Source organism: Panulirus ornatus, chromosome 65 (assembly GCF_036320965.1).
Source record: "Panulirus ornatus isolate Po-2019 chromosome 65, ASM3632096v1, whole genome shotgun sequence".
NCBI classification, from domain to species: domain Eukaryota; kingdom Metazoa; phylum Arthropoda; class Malacostraca; order Decapoda; family Palinuridae; genus Panulirus; species Panulirus ornatus.
Window position 1 is genome coordinate 110,461 of NC_092288.1, and position 12,918 is coordinate 123,378.

The window sequence follows — 12,918 nt, forward strand, 5'->3', positions numbered from 1 at the left end:
AACATGTATAAATGCTAATTACAGTTTCATTAATCAATCTTAGCATTACTTGTCAGGTGCATTATAAATATCCAACAAAATTTTTCTAAAATACTGAACACCAGTATATGCTTATTTCCAAATTAGACATAAGAAATAGCCTCATTAACTGTCAGTTACTATCATATGTGAAGTATTTCTTAACGTTGAGGAAACATTTTTTTCTAGTAAATAAATAAAGGAGTTCATAAGAAAGAGGCAAGCTAAAATATTCTATCATAGGATATTCAGCAAAAGAGGCAGGTTAAGTTCTTACCCATTTAAAATAAAAAAAGCAAGATATGGAGGGAAGAACTAAACGTTACCACACATTTCCTGAGGTGTGGCCCAAATCATATGAAGTTACAAATATATAGTGGCAATCTCATTAAAGGGGTATTTCCAACTCAAAGTATAACTTATCCTTAAGATTATTGGATAGGTTTATAAGTTTATAATGAACAGAAACAGTTGTGGCACAGTGCTTACCTTGGCTGAAAAGCAGATCTAGAGATCTGCTTGATTTAAGTCTGCATAAAGCATCACTTTCTGTCAACAGTCAATAAGATATTCTGTTTTCCAATGTTCAACTGATATATAAAAAGAAGAGAGTTTCATTATAATTTTCTATATATATTTGGAGTCATCCATTGGTACAAAACAGTAAATACACTGTGTGATCACTGAACTTTACTTGTCAGGCAACAATTCATCCACTGGAATAGTTCATTTGAACAATACTGTATTCTCATGTAAAAGAAAAAATTAATGATAAACCTCTGCATACAACAGCCTTAATCTTCATGTTCTGAGGCTGCTACATACTTTTCACAATTCTCTAAAATATGAAACCATAATTACTAACAGAATGACTTACCTTTTCCTTTATGTACGTTTTGTCTGATTAGTCTATGTGAAAAAAAGGTGGGTTGATGTTATGAGTCAACATTCATATATGCATGGATAAGTATTAAGAGGTAGCTTTATGTGTATGAATCTGTGACAGCAGAGTGGTGAATGAAGTAAGAGTAAAGGAACACATACTGTATATATCCTAGCAGATATTTTTTCATCCGTGTTCATTATATTACATGTGAGTAAGGTAGCATCAGAAACAGATGACTCGGCCAGAAAGGAAAAAATCCTCACTCAGTTCCTTCCTCTGTTCCTACTTTTGGAATATAATACAAGAGGGAATGAGATTCACATTCCAAATCCTGCCCTCTGGCATTTATGGATCTTGAGATGGTATATGAGAGGGTTGATAGAATTGCTCTGTGAAAGGTCTCAAGAATATAAAGTATGGGAGGAAAGCTGCTAGAAGAAGGGCAAAGTTTTATCAAGGGTGTAAGGCATGTGCACAAGTAGTAAGAGAGGAGAATGAATGGTTCCTATGTGACAGAGGTGTGTGATGTCACCATGGTTGTTCAGTTTATTTATGGATTGGGTGGTGAGGGAGGTAACTAAGAGTCTTGGCGAGAGGTGTAAGTATGCAACCTGTAGGGGAAGAGAAGGCCTAGGAAATGAGTCAATTATTGTTTGCCAATGATAGAGTACTGCTGGGAGATTCAAATGAGAAGCTGCAGAAGTTCACAGCCTCTGTGTACATGTTTGTGGTGTAGGGAGTAAATATCGCGTGTGTCATGTGATATACTGCATAGCTAGAGTTGTGCTGGGTGGAAATGGCTGACCATTAAGGTGATGGAAGGTTGCAGGCTGGATTCATGTCTGTTAGTGGGTGTTATGCAAAGAAGCTGACAAGATACACCTGCCATCAATGACAATGCATGTGAGGGGATAACCTCATGAAAGCAACCTAAGACAGAACATGGATGATGGGCCTCTGATAACCATTCATTGCACACAGAGGAGTAGGAAAATTTTTGCTAAGGAGCCTTCAGCCTCCAATTCACTGCTACAGCACAAACTTCAATGCAAAAAGAAAAACTCATTCCTGCTTCACATTATGTCAACCTATACAGATTCCCTCACTCACAGCAGACACCACAGAAACAAAACACACTCACTCCAAAATGACTTGAGAAAAACTAAACAACATCCTCCACCCAATCTCAAACTCTACTCTACCGGTCATACAACCATTTGAAACTAACCTATACACTGGACATCACTCACCCCTCCAACATTACCATCATCAAATCAACATATTCCCACACACCTATGATGCAACTTCCACACTGACGACACTAAGCATTTATTCCTCATTTGCCCTGTACTCATCCCACCATGATAAACATTCAACATCAAACTTCTTGACCTAAGGTTCTGCTTGATGGACATGGATGGCTTCTAAAGCACTGTGCAAACCCTACACCAAGGAGAGCAAATAGAGAAGATCCAGAGAAAGGCAACAAAGATGGTACAAGGATTAAAAGAGCTACGTTACAAGGAAAAGCTACAGGCTGTATGCTCTCCCACCTTGGAGCGGAGGAGAGTGCTGAGAGACCTGATCACATTTAAAGATTTCAAAACAGATTGATGACATGGACAGTGAATATTTATTCAAGAGATGTAAGGATAAAGCTGTCAGAGGAAATAACATGGAAGTAAGCAAGAAACTCATGAAAATTTTTTCAAAGAAGTACTTTTATCATATAAGAATGGTGGATGAATGAAACAGAATGACTGAGGACATGGTTAATGCAAACAGCATAAATAAATCTAAGAAGCAGTATGATAAGAGAGAATTTTCAAGAGATGGGCCCCACAAGTGTAAAACTCCCTCACCATACAAGTACAAATATGTAACTAAAAAAAATAGGTAGTTACACGTGGGGGGAACCTGGGGTAGGACCAAGTCAGTGAGTGAGTACCTAAAAAAAGTTTATCTTAATTGAAGAAGATGGGCTGGAAGAAGTAGATCAGTCATCTATAGAAGTAGGTATGGTTTAGGTATGGTTAAGTGGTAAATGTGGCTGATGGTTCAAGTAATGCAGGGGTTGGGTGGGAGTAGAAATTGGGTAGAAAACATTATGTGTGGAAGGTGTATCAGCATGGAGGTAGATATGGTAAATTTGAAAGCATGCTTGTGAGTGTCTATGTGTGCTAGTATATGTATTTGGGTGCGTGAATGCATGTTATTAGATTTTTCATGATATAACAGAAATTCAGCCAAGACATGCAAACTTTCATTATGGCAATCCACAAGTATCCTGATACAGTACTTCAACTTTGGCAACTGCAATGTTTTTCTACAGAATAATAAAAGACACTGACTTCAAGCTCCCTTAAAGTCTAAGCCCTGGCACTGGAAGTTCTAAATTAAGATAAGCTGAAAATAAAGAATATACCGAAGAACAGTTATGCCTACCTACGGAAGCAGATAATGTGAATTATGGATGCCTAATTACATGACGTAATAATGCAACAACTTGTTATAAAAGTGAATCAATAACATAGACGCAAGAGCTTAACTCTTGATACAAACAGGTTGATACTGAACAGTGGCACATCACAGTATAAAATGGCTTGTTTTACTGATTATCATTCATCACAAGTTCTTTGTTAACAGTGAACTCATACACATCTCCAACACATGAACACTTTTAGATATCCACTGCTATATAGATTCATTCTCAGAATGTATGCTGAATATCACTGCATGTTATCAGTCGATTGATGTCTCTATCATTTTCCATTTTTTATTAAAAACACAAAACCAAATCCAACTGATGTCATTGTCCAAATGTTGCATGTTGTATATTGCTTTACGAAAAGGCTTTAATTTTCATAAGACACCATTCAATTATTTGCTCCCAAGTCACACTTTGTATTCTGTTTAATTACAGCACTCCACCCTATTCTGAAGAGTCCTTCACATTTTCCAGTGATTAGTGCTCTTCACCTCATTATCTGAGACTACTGTTATTCAAACTTTCTGTAACAGCTTTTCATTTCTATATTCCCACTGTATAAAAGGCTTTGGTTCTCAATCCAACTGCCAAAATATGGCTATTCTATAAAATCTATGAAGAAATACAAATTTATGAGGTAAAATAGCATCTTTTCTTTTCATACAGTCACATTTGGCAGAAATCCAGAGTAATCTGTGACCACCATGAAGTGATCACTTTGAACTCTGGTCTTGACAGTAAGTAAAAAATATCACCACCACCACAGTTAACAAACATGGGGTTGATACTGAAGTAAGGTGTATTCTCTAAAGTAGATATAAACCTCTGTGCAATACAATTTTACCTTAAAACCTAAGATCATGAGAGGATGGCTACTGAGCGTCGAGATGCAGCATTTATATTGTCTAAACTGCTCCATTTCTTATGGCCATTCCGCCCCAACTGAGCAGCATACTTGTCTTCACAGATGCGTGACATAGCTTCCAGTTTTTGTGCACGCTCTTTGCTCAATGTTTCTGCTGGGAAGGTTAAATCATTGGCCTCTGCTAGTGTTCGTAAACTGAAGTAATACTTGGCATACACCGAGGACGGTACATTTATGTTGAACTGAATCATCACCAAGTACTGACGTTCCAATTCATTCCTATTGATCCATGAGAGAAGAAGGAAAATTAAAGTCATATAATCACCAAATCCTGGTAATTGTATTACAACTAAAGTAAGCTTATGTCTCACACACCATTTACATGTTGGGATGAATATTTCACATGTCCACAGCTCAGTTTCAAAACGAAAACATAGTCATATACTTCAATCTATCCCAACACAAAAAGCAAGACATATATACAGAATAGTTATCCACATGTTAAAAGTAAATCTCCCCACATTCCAATGCTACACATCATCAGCAATTAATTCAAAAGCTGTCAAAATACACAAGGCTGCTGTCTCTTGTTTACACTATCAAAATCAGTTCTTGAACTACCTATAAAATAGACTTCTTTCTGTGCTGGGATCTTAAATACAATGGAGACAAAAGACATAAATACTCCATACAACAGGTGTCTCAACCAAAGGTGGTCAGTTCCTATGCAAGTGGCCACCTACAGCCTGATACTCACAAGCAAAGCTGACATGAATACATCAGTGCCACAAAACACTGGGATATCTATAAATTAACCTTACATGAGCTCACCCGCATGCAAGTAACAAACCAGCTGATTCTAGTGTGAAATGTCTGTTTAACCAGAAATATCAACCAACAACATGGATGAGTACATTAGCAATTATGTGTCTGTTACTCTAAAATTATCTGCATTCAAGTTTAGACAAAAGTTGAGGAATGTGTGGAAGTCGAGAACATTATCTCGCCGAAAGCAAAAATGGGTATGTTTGAAGGAATAGTGGTTCCAACAATGTTATATGGTTGCGAGGCATGGGCTATGGATAGAGTTGTGTGGAGGAGGGTGGATGTGCTGGAAATGAGATGTTTGAGGACAATATGTGGTGTGAGGGGGTTTGATCGAGTAAGTAATAATAGGGTAAGAGAGATGTGTGCTAATAAAAAGTGTGGTTGAGAGAGCAAAAGAGGGTGTTTTGAAATGGTTTGGTCACATGGAGAGAATGAGTGAGGAAAGATTGACAAAGAGGATAAATGTGTCAGAGGTGGAGGGAACGAGAGGTGGGAGACCAAATTGGAGGTGGAAAGATGGAATGAAAAAGATTTTGAGTGATCGGGGCCTGAACATGCAGGAGGGTGAAAGGCGTGCAAGAAATAGAGTGAATTGGAATGATGTGGTATACTGGGGTCGACGTGCTGTCAATGGATTGAACCAGGGCATGTGAAGCGTCTGAGGTAAACCATGTAAAGTTCTGTGGGGCCTGGATGTGGAAAGGGAGCTGATGTTTCGATGCGTTATTACATGACAGCTAGAGACTGAGTGTGAACGAATGTGGCCTTTGTTGTCTTTTCCTAGTGCTACCTCGCGTACAAGAGGGGGGAGGGGGTTGTTATTCCATGTGTGGCAGGGTGGCGATGGGAATGAATAAAGGCAGCAACTATGAATTATGTACATGTGTATATATGTATGTGTCTGTGTGTGTATATATATGTATATGTTGAGATGTATAGGTATGTATATTTGCGTGTGTGGACGTGTATGTATATACATGTGTATGTGGGTGGGTTGGGCCATTCTTTCATCTGTTTCCTTGTGCTACCTCGCTAACATGGGAGACAGCGATAAAGCAAAAATAAATAATAAAAATTAATAATACTGTGATGGAAAATAAGATGGTAGATAAGCTGGTAATTATAGAGTGGCCCTTGCAAGGTGTGCTCAATTTATTGGTTGAAGCATGCAGAGAAAGATATCAAAACAAACACTGACTAAGAATATCTAAGTGTCAACAGAGGAAAGAGCTGGAGAATGTATGTCCAAAGAAAGACTGACTAAAAAACTGTGTTAATAGTGGAAACAGCCAAGGAGATTATGTAAATAATCAATCTATGACAAAATACTTGCCAAAATAAAGGGGCTAATGCATGCTGCTCCCCACACATCTTGCTTGATGAATAATACTATTTCCCTCTGCTGCCAACTGCATAACATAATTAACTATAAGGGTTCATTACCCAAAACCCAGGACCATCTGAGTACATTTGCCCACACTGCCATACCCTAATCATTAAAAAGTACTACTCTGTCAGATGTTCCAGGTGCTTCCATTGGTATCACAACTGCACATCACAGCCCTCCATAAACTACTGAGATCTAAGGACATGAATAACCACTCTTACACAAATAGCCAAAACACCCTCCTAAATTATCATGCTCTACAAGCAACATCACAAAACACACAACCTCATACTTCATCAGCTAAGCCCCCTATTCCACAAAACCCCATTCATGCAACAAACAGTACATTTCAACAACAATGGCATCAAAAATAAGTACACAGATGTGCTCAACCTTCTTCAAAAACATCACACACATATAGCCCTCATACAAGAAATCAAACTTGCAAATAATTTGTTCCTGCTTTCTTTCTATAATTACACAACCCTACAACATAACAGACAAAATAGGCAAGGAGGAAGATTCATGACACTTATACACCAACACATCTAGTTTTCAAACACTACACAAAGTACAAAACACCACTAACAATGATAACATTCTCAAGATGAAATCCATAATAATAAAACTATACAATACTAACTACATCATCATGAATAACTACATACCTTAGGTTTCCTGCTGCCTACCTAGAAAACTGCAGAACCTAACCAACATTCCAAACACCCATCTGTAGGGTAATTGCAATATCCACCATCCTACATGGCTCAATAACCACACCAAAAGTCTCCAAAGTTAAACACACTCTATGAACATCCTTGACTCTATGCAGCCAGCCAACTAGACTTAGGATGGAGTGAAAAAGAATTTGAGTAAATGGGAACCAAACATGCAGAAGGGTGAAAGGCATACATGTGACAGAGTGAGCTGGAATAATGTGGTATACTGGGGTTAACATGCCGTCAATGTACCAAACCAGGCATCCGGGGAAACCATGGAAAGGTCTGTAGGGCCTGATCATAAAAAGTGGGCTGTGGTTTTGGTGCATTACACATGAGAGCTAATGTGGCCTTTCTTTATATGTGCCTGGTGCTACTTCACTAATGCGGGAAACACTGGTCAAGTATGAAAGGGGGAAAGCAAAATGATTACTGTTGCGATGTATGGTCACCAACGATACAATTAGAAATACACATATTAAAGAGAATTCAGAAGCACTTCACAAGCAAAATCAAAGGGATGGAACATATGAACTACCTCTAACAGCTGAAAGAACTGCAACTGTAAAGCCAAAAAAGAAGAGAAAGAGATATGATAATCCACACAGGAAACAAATTGAAGGTATAAAAAATGTGTTAAACCTGAGAGCCTCTCAACAGGGAAGATTATTAAGTGGCTAAGTCTTCAAGAATACTATGGAACACACTGAAAATAAATCAAACAAAAATATGTGACAGCTCAGTCAGGATGCTTGAATGATTATTTAAATACAGCCAGAAATAAGATGTAAGGAACAATCACAGAAACATTAAAAAAAAATGACATACAGTTGAAATCAATAATCATATAATACAAGTAGCAGCTGAGAAGAACAGTCTTTTACATCAAGCAAAATGTCCAGTAAGAACTCTGCACTAGCCCCGCCATTCTGACTAAATCTCATTGTAGGTACTCGTATGTAGGTAGGTACTCTCTTCCTCTCTCTGCCCTCCCAAGCCCATAACCTATTCCAAGTTTATATCATCCCTCAACCACCCATCCTGCCATTCCCCTACCCCTTCCTTAAAAAAAGACAACTGTTCCATGATTATAGGAGACCATAGGTCAGAAATCTGCATAAACATAATGCAGGGAACTCAAGAGCTAAGAAAACAGTCCATGTCTATCCTGGTGCCAGAATTTCCCCATATTAAACATGGTTATAAACTTTAAAGTACCAAATCGAAAGTCATGTTCACGGGTAAATGTTGGAATCAATGACATTTATCATACGAACTCAAATTCACACGATATTATAAAAGAATATAACAAGCTGATTGGCACCAACAAAGATAGATCTGATAACACTGTCATAGTTGTCACTCCCCCGAGGCATAATGAAGGTAACTATGCTCTATGTACAGCGCTAGCCATAAATGAGAGGCTGAAACACCTGTGCACAGACACGAACACTGGGTATGTAGATCCATGGCTCGACTTTATAGACTATAGGGGATTCTATGCCAGAGATGGCATTTGCCTTAGCAATAAAAGGACAGAATTCTTTGCTGTGTGAATCAGAGATCAAACTGTCTTACAACTGCAGAGGAAAATTTTGTTGCAGCCCGGTAAAGATCAGAGAGTTGACCACATCAAACAAACGGTTGAGGTCACAACAGGTCATATAACATATCGCACATGGGAGGCTAGATCGAGTTCCCTCCCCACCCTAACTAACAATGACGATGGGAGTGGTTCATAGGAGCTCTTCACACCTCAGTCTAAAAATAGCCAGTCACCAAATCATAACACCAGTTTCACACACAAACCACTCACAGAAATGAAATGGACTTTAAATGAATGTGAGATCCATCCGAAACAAAACTGAAGAATTGCACTGTTTGGTAAACACTGAACACACTGATATCATTTGTTTAACAAAAACATTTGAGATCGAGAAAAACAATGGAACGAGTACAATTTGCCAAAGTACAAGTTATTTGTAGGAGACAGAACTTTGCATAAACATTGTACACAGATGTCCCAGTTAGCCAGCAGGTGCTGACACTGTCGTGCACAAGAATTTACAACGAGCAATAAAGAAAAAAGACCCGACCATTCTGGGACACTTTAATCTTCCAGAAGTCAATGGGCAAACTATCTTATTTGCAAAAAGTGAATATGCTAAACTTATCAACTTTGTTGAAGACAATTTTCTCTAACAAACCATCACTGAGCCAATGAGGGAAGCTAATATATTTGATTTAGTTCTTGCATTCCAGGAGTTTTTAAAAACTAATACCCATGTTGGAGAACATAAAGGCACTTGACCATAGCATGGTTACGTTTGACATAAATATCAAAAATGTCTTCCCTAAAACCAGTATTATTACCCATAACTTTAAAAGGGCAGATTTTAATAGGTTGTGTGATGCTTTAAAGAGTCTCATCCTTGTTGGTTCATGCCTACATGAATCATGGGCTAATTTTAAGCATCAATTTATGCAACGAGACACATTAATTCCCATGCACGACACAAACAATAAAATAAAGAACACTCCTGAATCAAACTCCCCACACATTGCTAGAGCTATATAGTGCAAAAATAAACACTACATGCATAAAAAATCATATTATGAACCAAATGTTGCAATCCAATATAACACATTTGGATAGATATGGAAAGACAAACAAAGCATGGGGAGAGTATGAAGTGAGTATTGCAAGAGATAATTATGCTATACACATGACAGCTAGCGAGTGAGTGTAAACGAATGTGGCCTTTTTTGTCTGTTTTCCTCGCACTACCTCACTGAAGTGGGGGGCAGCAATGCTGTTTCCTGTGGGGTGGGGTAGCAACAGGAATGGATAAAGGCAAGTATGAACATGTACATGTGCATATATGTATATATCTCTGTATGTGTATGTGTGTATATGGGCGTTTATGTATACATACGTGTATATAAGTGATTGGGCTATTTCTCCGTCTGCTTCCTGGCACTACCTCGCTGATGAGGGGTACAGCAAGTATGCGGTTGTGGATGAGAGGGCTTGGGAAGTGAGTCAGTTGTTGTTCGCTGATGATACAGCACTGGTAGCTGTTTCGGGTTAGAAACTGCAAAAGCTGGTGACTGAGTTTGGTAAAGTGTGTGAAAGAAGAAAGCTGAGAGTAAATGTGAATAAGAGCAAGGTAATTAGGTACAGTAGGTCGAGGGACAAGTTAATTGGGAGGTAAGTTGGAATAGAGAAAAACTGGAGGAAGTGAAGTGTTTTAGATACCTGGGAGTGGATTTGGCAGCGGATGGAACCATGGAAGTGGAAGTGAGTCATACGGTGGGGGAAGGGGTGAAAGTGCTGGGAGCGTTCAAGAATGTGTGGAAGTCGAGAATGTTATCTCGGAAAGCAAAAATGGGTATGTTTGAAGGAATAGTGGTTCCAAAAATGTTATATGGTTGCGAGGCATGGGCTACAGATAGGGTTGTGCGGAGGAGGGTGGATGTGTTGGAAATGAGATGCTTGAGGACAATATGTGGTGTGAGGTGGTTTAATCGAGTAAGTAATAAAAGGGTAAGAGAGATGTGTGGTAATAAAAAGAGCGTGGTTGAGAGAGCAGAAGAGGGTGTTTTGAAGTGGTTTGGTCACATGGAGAGAATGAGTGAGGAAAGATTGACAAAGAGGATATATGTGTCAGAGGTGGAGGGAACAAAGAGAAGTGGGAGACCTTATTGGAGGTGGAAGGATGGAGTGAAAAAGATTTTGAGTGATCAGGGCCTGAACATGCAGGAGGGTGAAAGGTGCACAAGGAATAGAGTGAATTGGAACGATGTGGAACCAGGGTTGACGTGCTGTCAATAGATCGAACCAGGGCATGTAAAGCATCTGGGGTAAACCATAGAAAGTTTTGTGGGACCTGGATGTGGAAAGGGAGCTGTGGTTTCGATGCATTATACATGACAGCTAGAGAATGAGTGTGAACGAATGTGGCCTTTGTTGTTTTTTCCTAGCGCTACCTTCATGCATGCGGGGGGATGGGTTTGTCATTTCATGTGTGGCGGGGTGGCGACAGGAATGAATAAAGGCAGCAAGTGTGAATTATGTACATGAGTATATATGTATATGTCTATGTACATATATTCCCTGCATGTTGTAGAAGGCGACTAAAAGGGAAGGGAGCCGGGGGCTGGAAATCCTCCCCTCTCGTTTTTTTTTATTCTCCAAAAGAAGGAACAGAGGGGGGGGGCCAGGTGAGGATGTTCCCTCGGAGGCCCAGTCCTCTGTTCTTAGCACTACCACGCTAACCCGGGAAATGGCGAATAGTATGAAAGAAAAAGAAAGATGTATATATATGTATTATCCCTGGGGAAAGGGGAGAAAGAATTCTTCCCATGTATTCCCTGCGTGTCATAGAAGGCGACTAAAAGGGAAGGGAGCAGAGGGCTGGAAATCCTCCCCTCTCGTTTTTCATTTTCCAAAAGAAGGAACAGAGAAGGGGGCCAAGTGAGGATGTTCCCTCAAAGGCTCAGTCCTCTGTTCTTAACGCTACCTCGCTAATGCGGGAAATAGCTAATAGTATGAAAAAAAAATATATATGTATACGTTGAAATGTATAGGTATGTATATGTGCGTGTGTGGACATGTATGTATATACATGTGTATGTGGGTGGGTTGGGCCATTCTTTCGTCTGTTTCCCTTGCGCTACCTCGCTAACGCGGGAGACAGCGACAAAGTATAATAAACAAATATAGATAGCTATGGATATATTAATATGAAACATATAAGGAGTGGGATAGGATCCTTGTAAGCAAGATAGGGAACTTTGTGGATGATAAAACCATAGCAAAAACCATGAACAAGTTTTTTTGTTCTATTCTTATACTAAAAAGTAGCAACAGGAATTTGGGAGAATGATAAACAGCATGCACATGATACCAGAATTTTCCATCAAAGTTAGAGAAGTACCAACACAGGTAGATACATTGAAGACTAATAAAATTCCAGGTCAAGATCGTTTCTATTCATGAATTATTAAGAGTGTTAAACATGAAACTGCGAAATCATTAACCTATATTTTTAATAAATCTCTCCAAGATGGGACATTCCCGCAGGACTGGAGACTTACAGACACCATTCCTAATTCAAAACGCGAAGCCGTGAATTGTCTTGCAATTACCGTCTTATTAGCCTCATCAATTGTGTGTAAATTTCTGATATCAGTTATTAGGGATAAAATCATAGCCTACCTGGAAGTCAGATCAATAATACACAGCATGGTTTTAAAAGGCGCTGATCATGCCTTGCAAACCTCCTTGAATTTTATCATAAAATATTCAATACCTAAGACATGATAAAAGCAATAGATATTATATTTCTGGACTCCCGGAAAGCATTCAACTAAGTCCCGTATGTGAAACAGATGCATAAAGTCCAGGCCATGGGGATTAATAGTCCCAAAGGAAATTGGATTGAAGCCTGGTTACATGATAGGAGGCACAGAGTTGTAATGAATGGTGAATCATCACCATGGGGTCCCCCAAGGGTCTGTACTTAGGCCCAAATTTTTCTTTATGTTTTTCTTTTTTTTTTTTTTTTTTTTTTTTTTTTTTTTGCCGGTCTCCCGCGTTTGCGAGGTAGCGCAAGGAAACAGACGAAAGAAATGGCCCAACCCACCCCCATACACATGTATATACATACGTCCACACACGCAAATATACATACCTACACAGCTTTCCATGGTTTACCCCAGACG

General features: G+C 39.0%; 1 protein-coding gene across 2 annotated transcripts in view; it reads right to left on the reverse strand.

Annotated features, from left to right (window-relative positions):
- Window positions 1-630: 630 nt before the first annotated feature.
- CycY (cyclin Y) overlaps window positions 631-12,918 on the reverse strand; it is an 83,585-nt gene continuing 71,297 nt past the window's right edge. For both annotated transcript variants that reach the window (XM_071657925.1, XM_071657926.1), the window contains exon 8: window positions 631-4,536. In XM_071657925.1, coding sequence (XP_071514026.1) covers window positions 4,251-4,536 — 286 coding nt within the window. In that variant the 3' untranslated portion in view covers window positions 631-4,250. The remainder of the gene's footprint in view (window positions 4,537-12,918) is intronic.